General features: G+C 38.5%; 1 protein-coding gene across 1 annotated transcript; it reads left to right on the top strand.

The window, feature by feature from the left end:
• Positions 1-5,748: 5,748 nt before the first annotated feature.
• Positions 5,749-16,483, top strand: LOC105545940 (UPF0704 protein C6orf165 homolog; the record flags this gene model as incomplete). The annotated part of the gene is made up of 7 exons (XM_011989012.1): positions 5,749-5,860; positions 7,562-7,674; positions 8,319-8,402; positions 11,534-11,624; positions 13,752-13,940; positions 14,739-14,897; positions 16,275-16,483. Coding segments are annotated over exons 2-7 (840 nt in total), but the record flags the coding sequence as incomplete, so codon positions are not given.
• Between the last annotated feature and the right edge of the window lie 3,090 nt (positions 16,484-19,573).

Here is a 19,573-nt window from a genome sequence, read left to right on the forward strand (position 1 = left end):
GTGTATATGTATATATGCATGTGTATATGTGTATATACATGCGTGTATATGTATATATGCATGTGTATATGTGTATATACATGCGTGTATATGCATATATGCATATGTATATGTGTATATACATGTGTGTATATGCATATGTATATGTATATGTGTGTATATGCATATGTATATGTATATATACACGTGTGTATATGCATATGTATATGTATATATACATGTGTATATGCATATGTATATGTATATATACATGTGTATATGCATATATACATGTGTATATGCATATATACATGTGTGTATATGCATATATGCCTATGTGTGTATATGTATATATGCATATGTATATGTATATATGCATGTGTGTATATGTATATATGCATGTGTGTATATGTATATATGCATATGTTTATATGTATATATACATATGTGTGTATGTGTATATATGTATATATATACAGTTGAAAAAAATTATAAAGTGAATACCCATATAACTACTGTCTAGATGCAAGTTAAAAACTAGAAATTTTTTCTTTTTTTTCCCACCCTGTCTTACAGTGCTGAAAAAATTAGAAATTTTAAACCAAGAGTACACTGCCACTTGCATGAACTTCAGGGAATCTGTGAATTATCTGAAGTTATATATAAAATTAGAGGCTTTATGAATTTTTTGGGAAAAAGAGTCTAGAACTTTTCAGAAGCTTAAAAGAGTTCCCCTCATTTTAAGCACTTATTAGAGCAATAAGACTTAAGACAGCTCCGTAACTTGGTAGCTTTGCAGTCTTAGACTAGCCTCTTGTTCGCTGAATATTGATTTCTACATCTGTAAAATGAAATAATGATGTTGACTCTCATGAGGCTGTTTTGAGGAACAGATGAGTTTATCTATCTGTGAAATAGCTTTGTAAGCTCCAAAGTACTCTTTCAAATGTTAATTATCTATCTTTGTTAGCAATTGAAAAATTTAGCGTAGGTCTTTTCAATATCTAAAGAACTTCTGGCTGGGCCCAGTGGCTCATGCCTGTAATCCCAGCACTTTGGGAGGCCAAGGTGGGTGGATCACTTGAGGTTAGGAGTTCAAGACCAGCCTGGCCAACATGGTGAAACCCTGTCTCCACTAAAAATACAAAAATTAGCTGGGCGTGGTGGCACATGCCTGTAGTCCCAGCTACTCGGGAGGCTGAGGCAAGAGAATCACTTGAACCTACGAGGTGGAGGTTGCAGTGAGCTGAGATTGTGCCACTGCACGCTAACCTGGGTGACAGAGTGAGACTCCATCTCAAAACAAACAAACAAAAAACAACTGGTAAATTGCTTTTGTTGCACTACATTGGTTTAAATGTATGGTCTAGCATGATAATGCTAGTCTGGCAATACACTAGTTCCTGGCCAAGCCAACCATTCATTCTTCAAGATCATGCTTGCTCCTGAGCTGCTGAATAATTTCCAAAGAAAATCACTTAACATGGCAAAATGCTTTCACTTTAAACTCATGATCCTGACACTCAGATACACATTCATTACTTCTCAGTAATTACTGAAAGTTACTGAAATTTTCTAGTAAGCCCACTTTTCTACCCTCCTAGATGAGTATTTCCTATTAGGCTCTCTCCAAGGTTACCCAAGGTTCCACTTCTGACCATGATGGAATAACAAGGACTGGACTTCCTGCCACAAACAACTAGAAAACTGGGCAAAATATATAAAACAACTGTTTGCTATTGTTGCCCCCAAATTCTGCCTGGAGACAGTTTCCAGATCCTGGGCATAGAAAGGTAAACCCAGTGTCTAGGAACTTTATTGAGTTGAGGAGACAGAGATCAGAGTTCACAGATGTGGAAATTGAAGGGCAGAGTTTTGGAAAGGATGAAGCTATACAAATAAATAAATAAATAAAATTTAAAAACTGGTAAGTCTGAGATTTTGCTAAGTACTTGGTTGTCCATACAGCCAAGCTGTCAATCCATACAGCCAAGCACAGAATGACCAGGGAGTATAAGCTAAATAATTCTTAGAGCTCACAGAGGATGAGAAGGCATTTGAGCTCTGACCAGCCAGAGTGAAAAGTTCTCAGTGAAAACCAAGGAATCCACTGAAGACCTCTGAGCAGTTATTAATTAGTAGTAGAGCCAAATTATTCCTGGAATGAAGACTACTCTAGACCTACCCTAATAAAGCTTAAAAACAGTCCTCAAATGAATCAAACTCATCCACAAATAACTGGCTGAAAAAAAGGCACAACCTTCCTAAAGGGGGACAATAAAATTCAGACACTCAACAAGGATGCAATTCACAATGTCCAGTATTCAATAAAAAAATGATTATTTGTTGTTGTTGTTGTTGCCGCTTGTTTTTGAGACGGAGTCTCAGTTTGTCGCCCAGGCTGGAGTGCAGTGCTGCGATCTTGGCTCACTGCCTCCCAGGTTCAAGCAATTCTCCTGCCTCAGCCTCCTGAGCAGCTGGGATTACAGGCACCCGCCACCATGCCCAGCTAATTTTTTGTATTTTTAGTAGAGACAGCGTTTCACTATGTTGGCCAGGCTGGTCTCAAACTCCTGACCTCAGGCGATCCACCTGCCTCAGCCTCCCAAAGTGCTGGGATTACAGGCGTGAGCCACCGCGTCCGACTCAATAAAAAATTATTAAACATGCTAAGAAGCTCAGTTCATCTGAGCTTAAAACTTCTTAAAGTCTTAGGAAAAGGAAAAATATGTAATTATCTCTTTAAAAGTTGAGTAGTTTGTGACATACTAAAGTCACTTAATCAGAAGAAATTAATTCTACAATATTCTTAAAGGCAATCTTTCAGCTTTTAGATAAAAAACATTTGATAAAATGGGGTTCACTTCTTCTAGAAAGACTTCTATCACAATTGTATTTTAAGACTGTTTCATGTAGATTTGTAATCTGGTGTTCTGAAACAACATAAAGCTTGGTTTCTCTTTTAACAAAACTGAGACGAGTTCTCATGCCTTCTTTTTCTCAAGGTAAATATATCCAATTCTATCTTATTCTGACAACATTTTTCTTATCATTCTCTGGATGCACTCTGGTTCCTCCATGTTTTTTAATTAAATGCCATTGCTGCCATGTTAAAACTAGGAATAATTAGTTCTACAAAGACTAGAAGTCCAATAAACCATGGGAGTATAAAATATATTGTCATAGTTGATGTTGTCAATAATAACCATGATAAAGGTCACAAAATACTAGTATGTAAAGTTTATGAATCCTTTTATCTATGTCAGATGCTGTGCTAAGTGCTTCATGAGGGCTATCTCATTTTACTCTCACAACTCTGTGAGATAGATGCCATTGTTTTCTGTTTCATAAATGAGAAATTTAGATCACTGAAAGGTTTATAAATGAACTCTTTCCACAACTATACTGTATAATAAGCCACTCCAAAACTCAGTGGTTTAAAACAATACTCATTCATTATCACACATCTACAGGTTGACTGGAGTTTGGCGGGTCTAGGCCTGGGCCCCAGTTGGGCATCTCTGCATCTTACTAAAAGATCGGTTCAGGCAATTCTGTGCCATATGCATGTCATTCTGGGACCAAAGAGCTTGCTAGGGTATGTACTTCTCATGGCAATGACACAGGCACAAGAGAGAAAGCAGAAATATGGGGTCTCTTAAGGCCTTGGATCTGATTTGGCACACTGTTACTTCACCACAACCCATTGGTCAAAGCAAGTCACACAGCTAAATTCAAAATCAAGGACTGGGGAAGTATACCCCACCAAAGTCCATGGCAAGGGTGTGGATGCTAAGAGGCATGAAGGATTAGGTAGAATAATTCAATGTAGCACAAAACGCTCAATAATACTTCCAAAGTCATACCCATTGTGGCAGTCAGGGATTCAGTTTGGCTGAATGTAGCAGAAAACCCAAATAACAGTAGCTTAATAAAATAGGGGTTTATCTTCTCTCATGCAAAGTCTGGAGATAGCCAGTCAAGAAGCTGATAGGGCTGTTCCATGACATTACCAGGAACTCAGGTTCCTTTTTCATTTCTGTTCCACCATCCTTAAGATGTGACCCTCATGTTTATGTTCACAACAAGGCTGCTGGAGCTTCAGCCCCATATTCTCATTTCAAGTAGAAAGAAAAGGAAAGGCAACAGACATAAAATGGAAGTACACCTCATCCAGAGATTATACTTACATCTCATTGGCCAGACCATGTCACAGGCCACGCTCACTGAGAAAGAGGTTGAGAGATTTTTTTTTTTTTAAGAGAACACTGTCATTCCCAACACAGGGTTAAATTAGTAATAAAAAGAGAAGAAAACATTGACATTAAGTAGGAATTAACAGTATCAAACATAGGGAGTATTTGTGCCAGAATTTGCCCATTAGTTTAAAACTATACTTAATATGATGATATGATTCTTACCATCTTAAAAAATATTTAATATTCTAATATATAATATATGCTCATGGAAGACATTTTGGTAGTTATCTTAAAGTACAAAGAAGAAAAATCAGCCATAAGCCATTACAAAGATACAACCACTGTTAAAATTTTGCTATCTCACCTTCCTTAGGTTGCTTTACCTTGTATACTTACAGTATATTTGTATATCTAAATTGGGCTCATTCTCTACAAATAGCCAGTCTCATCTCCCTAGTATTTTAAAATTTTGTTTTATAGATCATAAGACAATATATACTCATTATGGAAAAATCTAGAAAAAACAGAAAAGTATAAAGAAATAAAAATACTTTACCTATAATTCCATCCTTAGATCTAATTCCTTGCTGTGATTTTGAAAAAATGACTTATACACTTTTTGTGCATTATATGTATGTCAATATAGTTTAAGTCATATTATATATAAATTTTTCATTTGGCTTTTAAAAAATATAAGACAAACACAAGGTTTTTATTAACATAATTTTAAATACCTGCCTGACGTTTTACTTAAATATCGTGTTTAGATTTCCAAGGTTGTGGTATTATAAATCATGTTACTCTGAACATCTATTTTTACACAAGCTTCATCCACATTCCGGGAACATTTTCTAGAAGGTGGAAATAAAATTGTGTTATATTATGATGTGTATTCTTGAGTTTTTGTGTTGATTCATTTCCTAGTAATCAGGGAATGTCCTTAAGCAAAGCATATTCTGCATGTTTGTTTGCAGTTTGAGAAAAGTTACTGTTTAAAAATAAAACCTTGTTGTTTGATGCTCTCCTTCTAATGCGTATTTAATCCTTTTTCACACTTTCACGTCTGAAGGTGGGCCTAACGACATTATCGTTAAGGGATAAAACTTCATTATTTTGACTCGGACACTAATGTGTTCTTATCATGTGCTTCTTGAATGAGCAGTTTTCTCTTCGGGCATCTTGGAGCGTTCTGTTACAGACTTCCTTGAACAACAGGACATGAAATAAAACCTCGATACTTTTTACTTTTGTTTTTAAAATCTAGATACTTTTACAAGAACTCTATTTGTCCAGGATACAGCCCTTCCGTTTTCCCAGCCTCTCCAACTGGCTCCTCCCCCTCCCCAACCCCGCTTTCAAAGCCGCCCCATCGTTCCCACGCTAGCAAGTTAATGTCCTTATTTACGAGAACTTGTGTTTCACAGTCTTAACCACGGAGGTTAAGATGTCTCTGCCTGGAATTGCTTTGTTTTTAAAGTTTTTCCAGCCCATCTGTCGCGGAAAAGACCCTCAAAGTGGGACCCAGCCCCGCCCCCACCTGGCCCCACCCCCTCTGGTCCGGAGTCTTCCATCTCCATGGTTACGCGGCGGTTGCTGCGAGAGCCCAACTGCCCTGACGGTCGCGGTGAGGGCCCCAGGACAGAAGCAGACAGACACGGCTCCTGCTGTCGATTCCGATCCAGGTCAGCCTACTCGGGGCTCCGCGCCCTTAACCCGGAGGTGTGTCCCGCCAGGCGGCGAGCGTGGGGCAGCTGGCGGAGCCCGGGCGGCTGGAGGACCGCGTCCTGCCTAGTCGAGACTTAGCTCTCAGTCTCGATCCTTTAGGCTGCGCCGCCGCTGAGCTGGAACAGCGGTCCATTCCCGCCGGAGGCGCCCAGGGCTGCAGGGCGGCCCTCTAGCCACTGCGCGGGTGCCTGAGGCCTTCCGCCTCTGTTCCACTCCACTGGCTACCCCAGAAGCCGGACCTCGGGAGACTTAGTAATTGGTGGGTGGATGCCGGGAAGGTGCTGAGCCGCGTCCCTAGCGACCAGGCAGCGTTGCGCCTGCGCACACAGACCCGGAGCGGGACGGACTCTCCCACAGACTGACACTCGCGCATGCGCTGCCTGCGATCCTGGAGTACTGATTCAAAGCTGTTTTAAGCGATTCCCTTATGCCGCGAACTGTTGTAACCACAAAACAGATAGGACTAATTTAGTCCTCACGCCTCTGGAAAGAAGTGAAACAAGTGCCCAAGATCTCACAGCTAGACAGTGGTCGGGTCACGATGGAATCCAAGCAATCTGGTTTCACTGGACAAAATGCCTCGTGCTTCCGTACCCATCCATCGGAAAGCTAATAATGCTGAGGAGCTGGCTTTATCTACCTGATATTGCCTTTGTTATACTCTACATGCCAAGTTCCATTGTGCTCAGTTACTAATATTCAGGAAAATCAGAAAACTCGGTCAAAAGCTGCCACTTTTTCCTTATAGTAAATGGAATTAATAACCAGGAGTTCATTTTTTTCCATGATGCATAACTCTTACGTTTTGGTTTTTGCTTTTGTGTTTTTTATCGACAGTCTGAACTCCATTTTAGATGTGCGGAAAAGATTTTTAATGATCTGAGCAAGAATTGTTTTCCAAGATTCTAGTACAATTACGAAAGGTTATTTAGTGAATGTGGTGAAATAAGCATTTCCTCTTTCAAGCTGTACTCTTGGGTTTCTCGTTAATTTTACCTTCCTCCCCTACAAATACTGCTTAGCCTTTTTTTTTTTTTTTTTTTTTTTTTTTTTTGAGACGCAGTTTCGCTCTTGTTGCCCAGGCTGGAGTGCAATGGCGTGATCTCGGCTCACCGCAACCTCCGCCTCCCGGGTTCAAGCGATTCCCCTGCCTCAGCCTCCGGAGTAGCTGTGATTACAGGCGCCCGCCAGCACGCCCGGCTAATTTTGTATTTTTAGTAGAGACGGGGTTTCTCCGTGTTGGTCAGGCTGGTCTCGAACTCCGGACCTCAGCTGATCCGCCTGCCTCGGTCTCCCAAAATGCTGGGATTACAGGCGTGAGCCATCGCGCCCAGCCTGCTTAGCCTTTTTTTTTTTTTTTTTAAATTAAGAATATCATGATAGGAATATATGTTTAGTGACCATAATTTAAATAATTGAAAATGTTAATTATCAGATGTTTCAATTATTTGAAATCCCAATCATTGTCTGTCTTCAATAAAGTCCTTCATTTTTAAAAATAATGAAAAACAGGAGAGGCCTAGATACTAATAAAAATACTAATAAGCTAATAGATGATATTATGACTCTTTACAAATACAATATTGGAGAAATCAGAAGAGAAAAAAACAAATTTGCATAAACCCACGTTTTTAAAAAAAAATTGTTGTTTTATTTAGCCAGAATGCCTCCAACTCAGGCCGAAAGTGTTATAAGGAGTATTATACGAGAAATAGGACAAGAATGTGCAGCCCATGGAGAGATTGTTTCTGAAACTCTGATTGCTTTTATGGTAAGAAGAAATCATTTTGTGATTACTACTTTATTAACAGCTTTTTAAAGATGTGGTGTCCATTTTCCCCTTTAAATTCTATGAAGCTTTCATAGATGTTTTTCAGCTTAAACATAATGAGATCATCGGACAAGTTAGTGAAAACATTTTAAAAACGTTTATAGAGCATGTGAGTTGTAGATTTATAGAGACTGATTTAGAAGACCTTGATGAGTTTGGAAAACATAAATAATGTTCTCCTGTGTGGGAATTTTTTGGTGTGTATTTTTGTTTGCCGTTGTTAAAAATTACTCATTGCTATGGTTTCTCTGTTCTTGCTTTTGGTTAAGACAACAATACACAATAAAAATACAATAAAATATACCATAGTTTCCCAACTGAAAACCTAGCCATTGCTTTCAACTTATTTCCCCATATAACTTTTCTAGCACCCCATTCAAATTTGATGTTTGTCGCTTCTTTTCTTCAGCCTCTAACAAGGGTACTGATGAGTTCAGTAGTAAGAAAAATAGTTGAAAAGCCAACCCCACTGTAATCAGGAGGTAGTTGTTTAAAAAATGGAAACACATTAAACTAATAATATGAAATAAAATTGCTTAATGGATTCTTTCCTACTTAATGGACTTGTTCCTACTTTTTTCCAGGTGAAAGCTGTTGTCCTGGATCCAAGTAATGGCTTTAACATGGATAGAACCCTCATGAAAAGTGATGTGCAGAATCTTGTTAAGGTGATTACCCAACAGTCCTCAAATTTGCAATTACTTATTCTCAGTTGTAAACACAGTATTTGTGTTAGTCATTATTGCCTTCAGCTAAATGAAACAAAAACCCACAAAATAGTAGTACACATGAGGTATTTTTCTCATAACACAAAGTGTGGAGAGACATAGACCCTTCTTCCTGGCTTCCTGGGGCATGCCATCCTTGCAATATGGTCATCTGATGGTCAAAAGATAGCTACCCTACCTCTAGGTAGAAAGAAGGCGGGAAGGCAAAGGGCAAAATACGTGTGCCAGTTGGGTCTATCACCTTCTCTCCGGAAAATAATAATTTTCCCAGAATCCCTTCCATCTACTTACATTTATTGACCAGAATGATACTGTAAGTGACCTAGGGACACTCACTTCTTTTTTATTTTTTAGATGAATAAATCCCTGCCCCAATCCAAATTGAGGCTCTGTTAGTAAGGAAGGGCGGGCAGGGAAATTGGGCAGGTAGCAGCATCTGCTACAATATTTTAGTGAAACCTTGTTATTAATCTCTTACATTGCAAATATTAACTGGTTTGTCATGCACTGTGAAGTTGAATAGAACTAAATTAATTTGCATTTCTCTAATGCTGAGTGATGTTGAGCATTTTTTTCATGCTTGTTGGCCATTTGTATGTCTTCTTTTGAAAAATGTCTATTCATGGCCTTTGCCCACTTTATAATGGGGTTATTTGTTGTCGAGTTGTTTGAGTTCCTCGTAGATCCTGAATATTAGTCCTTTGTCAGATGCATAGTTTGTACATATTTTCTCCCATTCTGCAGGTTTTCTTTTCACTCTGTTGATTATTCATTTTGATGTGTAGAAGCTTTTTAGTTTATTTAAATACAATTTGTCTATTTCTGTTGCATTTGCTTTTAAGTAATGAATTCTTTGCATAGGCCAATGTCCAGCCCTAGGTTTTTTTCTGGTATTTTTATAGTTTTAGATCTTACATTTAAGTCTTTAATCAATCTTGAGTTGTTAATTTTTGTATATGGTGAGACATTGGGATCGGTTTCATTCTTCTACATATGATAATCCAATTTTCCCAGCACCATTTATTGAATAGGATGTCATTTCTCCAGTGTATGTTTCTGTTGACTTTGTCAAAAGATCACCTGACTGCAGGTATGTGGCTTTATGTCTGGATTTTCTATTCTGACAATGAGATACAATCTTACACCAGTTAGAATGTCTTTAAAAAGTCAAAACATAACAGATATTGGGGAGGATGCAGAGAAAAGATGGTATAAAACTTGTTCTTAGCAATAAGGGAAGTGATTATGACAATCAGAAATGTTATTGGAAAGCTGTGGAAGAGAATCAAGGAAAGGCAGAAAATAAGTTGTTCTCCTTGTCAGGACCCAGGAAGACTTCTCCATTCCCCTCAAGCTCCAACTCAACTACGTTGGAAAGAATCAAGCCAATATACTTTTAATATGACAGGTACATAAACTAACAATGTATAATTCAAGTGACAATATTTTTCTCAACTAAAAATCATGTGGATGAGCTATTTTTTTAAAGTGTGCATTTTAAAACAGTACTTCTCTATGTGGAAGGATCCAGGTGCACAGGCTTCTGCAAAGACACAGTGTCCAGTCCTCAGTCTTGCATTCTCCCCTCCCTCCTCCTAGGAAAGCAGGGCTGGTGCTCAGGGAGACAGGTTGAGAGTGAGCTGCCAAGTGACTGCCAGCTGCAGTATATTCAGCCTACAGGGTGAGCAGTGAAGGAAGTGGGGGAGGGAGGTGATGAGTAGAGATGAGAGAAGGAAAGAAAAACTGAGGTTGATATTCAATCTAAAGAGGCAAGGCAGAGAAGGGAAATGAACCATCCATGTGGGGGCTCATGGGAGAAAACAGACCAGGAGAAGAAATAGCAAGGGTAGAACTAGAGAAATTTTGTGAAGAGAGGGGTGGTAGTTACAGCAGCTTTTAAATTTAAATTTTATTTAATTTTATTTTATTTTTTGAGATGGAGTCTCACTCTGTCTCCCAAGCTGGAGTGCAATGGCATGATCTCGCCTCATTGCCATGTCCACCTCCCAGGTTCTCAAGCAATTCTCCTGTCTCAGCCTCCCGAGTAGCTGGGACTACAGGTGTGTGCCACCACGCCCAGCTAATTTTAGTATTTTTAGTAGAGACGGGGTTTCATCATGTTAACCAGGCTGGTCTCGAACTCCCGACCTCAGGTGATCTGCCCACCTCAGCCTCCCAAAGTGCTGGGATTACAGGTGTGAGCCACCGTGCTGGCTACAGCAGCTTTTTATAAAATAAACTTAGCAGTGTTGTTCAAGGCACAAATAAATAGTAACAAGGAAATCTAGAAGAGTTTTAGACTGGAATATAAGCTTTGTGGAACATTTACCCACATTTAGACTGCCCAAACTAACCAAAACATCAGGTTTCTTGCCTTCAACTAGACTACTAGCCACCCGGGCATAATAATTATTGGTTAACTCAAGGGAAATGACTTATTGCTTAACAAATGTTATTGGTAGTAAAGATATGGAATCAACCTAAGTGTCCATCAACAGATGATTGGATAAAGAAAATGTATATACACATACACACAATGGAATACTATGAGCCATAAAAAATGATGAAATCATGTCTTGTGGCAACATGGATGGAACTGGAGGCTACTATCTTAAGTGAAATAACTTAGAAACAGAAAGTAAAATACCACATGTTCTCACTTACAAGTGGGAGCTAAATAATACGTACACAGGGACATAGAGAGTGAAGCAGTAGACATTGGAGACTTGGGAGGGTGAGAGGGGAGTGAGGGATGAGAAATCACTTAATGGGTACAGTGTCCACTATTCAGGTGTTAGCTACCCTAAAAGCCCAGGCTTCAACACTACACACAATATATCCATGTAACAAAATGACACTTGTACCCCCTAAATCTATAAAAATAAAAAAAGTTATTGGTTAAATAAACTATAAAGCCGGAAGTCTTCAAGGAGAAAAAATAATAATAAAAGGGGTTATTGGTGAATAAATATCAGGAACCACTGCTTTTCCCTTTATTTTTGAAAATAACTTTAGGAAATACTTGTCTCAGAAACTATAACTAGAAGTATTCATGGGCTATTCTTTTCTAGCTTTGTATGACTCGGCTATTGGATACTAAAAATCCATCCCTGGACACTATTAAGATGCAAGTCTACTTTGATATGAATTATACAAATCGAGGTAACATATACTACCTATTTTTATACTTAAATTTCGTATTGTATTTCAGCAAAGAAGGGCTTCATTTGGCTGACAATGAATTTAATTGTTTAATCAATTTAACAATTTAATTTTTGGCAATCTTTTGAAATATTTTTCAACTTTGAGGACTATAACAATGTTAGAAATGCTAAATGAAAAAAAAACCGTTGGCCTTTGTGAGGGTTAAAAGCGAATTCCAATTATTATGCTCATAATTATTGTTTCCAAGTCTGTTGTCTTTTAACCTTTATGGCACTAATACATAATAATTAGGAATTCGAACAACCAGCCCATTGAAGTTAAAAGTTTTTAATTTGTAGATTTTCCTGTTCCTGGTTTATGTTATTTTTTCATAATAATTACCTAAATTATATAACTATTCAAAAATGAAATGAATGATGGGGAGTTTAGAAAGCTTTTCAATATGTAACTTTTTTTTCTTTTCAGACAGAGTCTTGCTCTGTCACCCAGGCGGGAGTATAGTGGCACGATCCACAGATCACTACAACCTCTGACTCCCGGGTTGAAGCAATTCTCCCACCTCAGCCTCCCGAGTAGCTGGGACTATAGGCGTGTGCCACCTTGCCCAGCTAATTTTTGTATTCTTAGTAGAGACGGGATTTTGCCATGCTGCCCAGGCTGGTGTTGAACTCCAGGCCTAAGCCTGGAGTTCTGTCCGCACCTTGGACTCCCAAAGTGCTGGGATTATGAGTGTCAGCCACCACGCCCAGCTCATTATGTAAATAATTTAATGCATACATCAAACACAAGTTGGAAACAAAAGAAAAAGGAAAATGTAATTCTCTATGGACCGCCTCTGCCCCTGCTGTATAAAACAAATCTATTTCTCTATGGACTACCTCTACCTCTACTATATAGTACAATCATTATTAACAATTTGGGCCGGGCGCGGTGGCTCAAGCCTGTAATCCCAGCACTTTGGGAGGCCGAGACGGGCGGATCACGAGGTCAGGAAATCGAGACCATCCTGGCTAACACAGTGAAACCCCGTCTCTACTAAAAAATATAAAAAACTAGCCGGGCGAGGTGGCGGGCGCCTGTAGTCCCGGCTACTCGGGAGGCTGAGGCAGGAGAATGGCGTGAACCCGGGAGGCGGAGCTTGCAGTGAGCCGAGATCCGGCCACTGCACTCCAGCCTGGGCGATAGAGAGAGACTCCGTCTCAAAAAAAAAAAAAAAAAAAACAATTTGATGATTTTTCTCTTTATTAGTTTCAGTTATGCTACCTATGTAAAAGTATGTATCTTGCATTTTTGCTTAATAGGGAAATTTTAAAGCAATAAAATAGTCATAGAATTGATAAAATTTAATCCATACATTTTTACATTTGTTATTTAAACATATTTTTAATTTGCAAAGTTCTCAGTTGGTTTTGTGGCAAGAGTATAGGTATAAATTGTGTGTGGTGGATATGTTAATTATTGCCCTTGTAATGGTAATATGGGTTGTCTTATCATTGCAAGAACTGTACTTGCAACAACTCAGTGAACAGAGTCCTATCAAAGTTAAGCCTATCCCTCAGCATATCACAGGAGGAATGAGGAGGGATACAGTTCTCGATGCAACATCGTATTATCAATAATGCTTTTCAGAGGAAATTTATCTAGAACTGAAATAAAAATACACGTAACCAAAAGGAACATATATACTACATATATATTTCTGCTACTATATATGCTTATGTATAGTATACGACATGTGCTTACATATAGCATAAATATATAATATGTATATATTTATATTTTCATATAGTATTATATATATGTTGTAGAAATGGCCTTCTTTATTTTCTGCTTAATTGGGAGGTTTTAACCTTTTGTGAAATTTACTGTTTAGTTTGGCTGTTTAAAGTCTTAGGTGTTTTGACAAAGTATTCCATTTAAGTCACTGTCATAAATCTTTCCTACTGGATTTTTGTCTTGAGGCTACTTGCTGGCCACTGTTTTTTATTTCATTACTACAGCTTAAGAAATTGCTTGTTTTCCTGAAGTAGAATTGCCATATCCAATCCCAGTTTTTCTCTAGTTCTTATGTAAGAAGAATTCTAAAAATCAAATATATAGAACATTGTTATTTGGCAATTTTAGTGGAATTTCTCGAAGAACATCACCGGGTCCTAGAGTCTAGATTAGGCTCTGTTACCGGAGAAATTACAGATAACAGAGCATGTGCTAAAGAAGAATTGGAAAGCCTGTACCGGAAGATTATCAGCTATGTGTTACTCCGCTCTGGCCTTGGATCCCCTACAGACATCAAGACTGTCAGAGAGGTAACAGGTAAAAAGTATAACCAATTTCCATTTCATAAGTGAAAATATATGATCATTGTATTTTATAAAATATGTTAAATTAGAGGTGTTAAAAATTGAAGTTTCCTTTTTATCTGAAAAAAAAAAAAATCAGCACGAATGAGTTAAAACGTACCCACTCTCCTTTTACACTGTGTGTCTATTCTGAAACTCAAGTAGCACCTCTAGAAAGTGAAATATTGCTAATTTTCCTAGAGCTGCACATATCTAGGGACCTATTACACCTCATTAGAGAGACATTGATAGTAGGATTGAGGGTACCAGGCTGATTGAGTAAATGGAAAAGCTGGAAAGGGATATTTCATATTGATGAAAAGAATTGAGTCTGTCATTTAAAATGGATGATGGAAAGGGGCACTGTTTATCCTTAGGAAATCTTTGCCCTCTTTCATCCTTCAAAATGAGGAACAGGAAAAATGTCTAGCTCTCCTATGGCCTTCCTCCATAATTATTTTAAAGCATCCATTTTTCAGCTCAGATCCCTAATTAGAAAGCTCGTTTTCATGCCCATTGCCAAAAAGTTACTGCTGGATGCGCTTAATTATTAAAAATGGACATGAGGCAATGGCATAACTCTCAGTAATCCAGCTTTGATGTGTGCTATATTTTATTATGTATTCTGTAACCAGGTATCAGTAATTTAAAGAATCATGTAAGTAACTCAGACTCTTAACTTGCTGCTAAAGAAAAAAACTTATTTAACTTCTGATATCGTTATTCTATCATTTTGTTTTCCTTTTTTTTTTTTTTTTCTGGTTTATTTTAGCTGCTCTACAGAGCATTTTTCCTCAGGCTGAGCTTGGGACGTTTCTAACTCTGTCTAAGAAGGACAAAGAACGCCAGCTGAAAGAACTCACCATGATTGTTACTGGAATTCGTTTATTTAACAGAGACTGTGGAAAAGGTGGAGAAGGCATTGATGATTGTAGGTATATCATTAGGTTAATGCTAAAGGTCATGTATGTTTAAAATTTAAGTTGCACAGTGAGGAAAATAATAAACAACACACCAGGGGCATTCTTAAATTTAAGATTTGCATTTTTTTACTGTTTCCTGAAGAATAACTACTGTTTATAATGTATAGTGATTTTTACTTTTGCTGGGGCAAGACTTTACATTTTATGTACCATGAAGCTAGTAGGAGAAAGTGAATCAGTGAAAGCGATGAAGGGCCCTGCTCAAAGCTAACCTCCCTGTTCAGCGGGGCTTTGTGTTCATTACTGCAAGTCAGTAACCAAAAGGGAGTACAATTTAGTTATTTAAAAAACAAAAATCTTCCTGAAAACAGTTCCTGGTGCAGTTAATGGAATGAAAAGATCCACAAAGAGATTTTTAAAATCTCTAAATTCGGGGGCATCTGCTTTGTGGTTATATACTTAATGCATTCTTTATAAGTTTGAAAGTACTTATGAAATATTTAATGAAGTATCTACCAGTAGAAGTAACTTCCTTATGAAATTTGGTACTCCTGTATGTCCACCGATAAGGTGTTATTGTCTTTCACTAAATCGCTAATCTAGAATAAAAGGGTAATTTTTTTCTAGTTTAAAACCTGTTCTAAAAAGTCAAATTTCCATTTTCATAAATGACCCTCCCTTGCTAGACTATTCTGTCATTTTTCACCATCCAGATGAGTTTCTTAACAAACATTTCTTTTTTTTTTAAATAACTAGAAGATATACAAAAGGAAGGGTCAGTGGTTCTTCTGGAAGCACATGGTTAACAACACATAATACCAAACTCTGCCTATTCTCTACACTCTTCTATATTTAGTGGCAAAAGCTGACCTACTATAACTGGGTTATTCTGATAATATCGTTTGTTTGAACTTGTTTGTTTTAGGGTTTTTTTTTTTTTTTTTTTTTGAGATGGAGTTTCGCTCTTGTGTTCCAGATTGGAGTGCAATGGCGCGATCTCGGCTCACTGCAACTTCCCCCTCCCGGGTTCAAGTGATTCTCCTGTGCTGAGATTACAGGCGCGCGGCACCACACCCGGTTAATTTTTGTATTTTTAGTAGACACGGGGTTTCACCATGTTAGCCAGGATGGTCTCAATCTCTTGACCTCATGATCCGCCCGCCTCAGCCTCCCAAGGTGCTGGGATTACAGGCGTGAGCCACCGCGCCCAGCCTAGATTCATTTCTTTATGTGGTGGGACCCATGAAACACATGCCTCATTATTACTAATTTGATTGGGGAAAAAACCCTAACTTAATGCTTAAAATGTAACTACTTTCTAGGCTTCTTCTCCTTAATTGTTTTTAGTCTCCTTTATGACTGCCTTTTTATACTCTTACAAACAGTGCCAGCTGTTCTCCATGTAGCAATCCCAGCCACCATGCAGCATATTGATTACCAGCTTGAGACTGCCCGGAGCCAGGTATACCGCTACACAGCCATCCTTGAGAAGGCAGCCAACGACCCACACATGAGAGCTGAACTTCAGCCATATATGTTAAAAGAAGCGCTCTATAATATACGACAATATGAGGTCTTCCTTCAGATCATTTTGGTGAGTTAAGTTCATAAGATATAGGTATCTTTTTCCGTATAACGCAATCTCTTTATATAAGGCCACATCAGGTAGAACCAGGTCACTAATTAAGGAGACAACCTCAATAACTGCTCGGTTTACATTGCTTTGGTAGGGTTAGGAATCAAAATAGAAATAGAAGAGTTGGGCTTTGATTTTAATGAAAATCTTTTGGTAGAAATTGAATTTGTATTTTTTCATTGGTACTTGATAATATGATTGTTAGCATACTGTAGTTAAACAATGGTGTGTATGTAAGTAATACTGTGTTTATTTTAGTTCAGAGCAAGTAGCTAACATTGTTTGGCAGGTGGTTGCCTTTCAAATAATTTTTGTGTAATTATTTGTTCTCACTGTAACTGGTGGAAAGGATTTTTTTTTAAAGGTTTTTTGTAGGCCAGGCACAGTGGCTCATGTCTGCAATCTTGGCACTTTGGGAGGCAAAGGTGGGCAGATCGCTTAAGCCCAAGAGTTCAAAACCAGCCCGGCCAACATGGCAAAACGCTGTCTCTACAAAAAGTAAGAAAATTAGCCGGGCACCGTGACATGTGCCTGTATTCTCAGCTGCTGAAGAGGCTGAGGTGGGAGGATCACTTGAGCCTGGGGGGCAGAGGTTGCAGTGAGGCCAAGATCACACCACTGCACTCTGGCATGGGTGACAGAGGGAGACCCTGACCCTGACTCAAAAAAACTTAAAAAAAAAAAATATAGAGTGGGGTCTTGCTATGTTGCCCAGGCTAGTCTCGAACATCTGGCCTCAAGCAATCCTCCTGCCTCGGCTTCCCAAAGTGCTGGGGTAACAGGCATAAGCCACCACACCTAGCCAGATAAGATTTTTATATCTGGTGTTTCTAGATCTAATGAACAAGCCACACAGTATCCCTAGAGAGTTGGAAAATATGGTAAAGTGGTGGTTATAACCTTTTTAAAAAGTAGCAGTGCCGTTTCTGTCAGATAGAAACTTACTCAGAATCTTACAAATATAAAACAGATATCTACATAAAGGGATTGGAGGACCTTTTCACTAAGGGATATCCCCATGACACTCTAGGGTTGTAAGGAAGACAGTCTGTTAATTACTGCATGATGCCAAGTTATGTTCCCACTCATCACCATTTACTTTTACACAACCTCTGTTTTCCAGTAACTATGAGATTCTCGGTTAATGGAACTGTCTTTTGTATGAGTGAATGCTAATTTCTTGAGGGGTAGAATAGGATGTATTCTGACCACCTCTTCTTTTTAACTTGTATTTTAATGACTTGGTACTACTATTGGATGCACTTAGTCTGTCCTCTCTCCTTACCTAGCTGTCCAGATGACATGACTTCATTCAGACTAGGGGTTGTCCTCACAACTAGCCTATCTCATTGTCTTCAGAAGGAGGATCCTAGCTGGGAGGCTGAGGTTAGAGAACTGCTTGAGGCCAGGAATTCAAGACCAGCCTGGGCAACATTACGAGACCCTGTCTCTACAAAAAATAAAATTAGGCAAGCATAGTACTAATGGTACTAACTTATAATCCCAGCTACTCAGGAGGCTGAAGTAGGAAAATTGCTTGAGCCCAGGAGTTTGAGGATACAGTAAGCTTTGGCTATGCCACTGCGCTCCAGCTTGGGTAGCCAAGGAAGACCCCATCTCTAAAAAGAATAAATATATAAATAATAATAAAAACCAAGTCACTCTCTTGGGGTAGATATTTCCCTTTACATTACCTTGTGGCTATCAGCCTTATGTTAACTAGTCAGCTACTAAGGGGATTTTGTAATCAGTTTATTTTGAAGTGCATGTGAGTCCACAGGAGTAGAACTTCGCATTCACATTTGTCACCTGCATTCAAAGGCGATACTATAAGAAAGAACCTTGGGAAACTGTCACACAACTGTAAGGATGTTGCAGAAGATGTCATTCATTATATAGAATCTTCTCATAGCTTTCAATCATGAATCCACCAACTGTCTTAAATTCTCATTGGCGTTCTACTTCTCACAGCTAGAGAGGGACAGTGAGTAAAGTGTAGAAGTGATGAGTGTGGGCTTTGCAACCAGACTACATGCATTCTAATCATGACTTTGCCAATTACTAAATCTGTGTCCCTAAGGAAGCTGCTTAACTTCCCTGTGCCTTGGTTTCCATATCTGTAAAATGGGGTTATTCATAGTCTTCACCATGTAAATAAGGCAGCATAGCGCCTGGTGCAAAGGCTCAATAAAGTGATGATGATGTTGTTTATGATTATCATCATCATCGTTAGGGTGTTAGCTGAACAGCTGTGATTTCATTTGTCTAGTGGAACAGCTGAAGAGCTTTTATTTTTCCATACAGTATCTCATTTCCAAGCTCCTTGCTGCTCATGTTGGTGAAAAAGTTAATTTTCTTATCCAAGCGCTCTTTATGGCCATTTTGTGCTGACTTTAGTCAGGATCAGGATGAGTTTTCTTAACTTTCTGATTCTTTGCTCAAAGAGTCTTTTTTGTTTTGTTTTGTTTTTAAACTATTCAATCCTTCCCTATCAGTCTTAGTGACAATTAAGGTTGATTATTATGAAATGGATATTGGTTTAATCAGTATTATCTCTAGATTATAAACTGCATCAATTTAAAATTAGCCAAGATTTTTCCTATATTAAAATCTATGAATATTCTTTTTAAAGTCACATTATTTGAACAGATACTAATTAAAAATTTTAAAGTAGCAATTTTGATTTTTAAAAATTCTCTCCTCAAAGTTTCAGTTTATGTGAACATTTAAAAAATCCAATATGGGCCGAGTGCGGTGGCTCATGCCTGTAATCCCAGCACTTTGGGAGGCTGAGGCAGGCGGATCACCTGAGGTCAGAAGTTCGAGACCAGCCTGGCCAACATGGTGAAACCCCGTCTCTACTAAAAATACAAAAGTTAGCTGGACATGGTTGTGGGTGCCTGTAATCCCAGCTACTCAGGAGGCTGAGGCAGGAGAATCGCTTGAACCCAGGAGACAGAGGTTGCAGTGAGCCAAGATTGTGCCACTGCATTCCAGTCTGGGTGACAGAGTGAGACTCTGTCTCAAAAAAAAAAAAATATATATATA

Source organism: Mandrillus leucophaeus, unplaced genomic scaffold (genome assembly GCF_000951045.1).
Source record: "Mandrillus leucophaeus isolate KB7577 unplaced genomic scaffold, Mleu.le_1.0 Scaffold1092, whole genome shotgun sequence".
NCBI lineage: Eukaryota > Metazoa > Chordata > Mammalia > Primates > Cercopithecidae > Mandrillus > Mandrillus leucophaeus.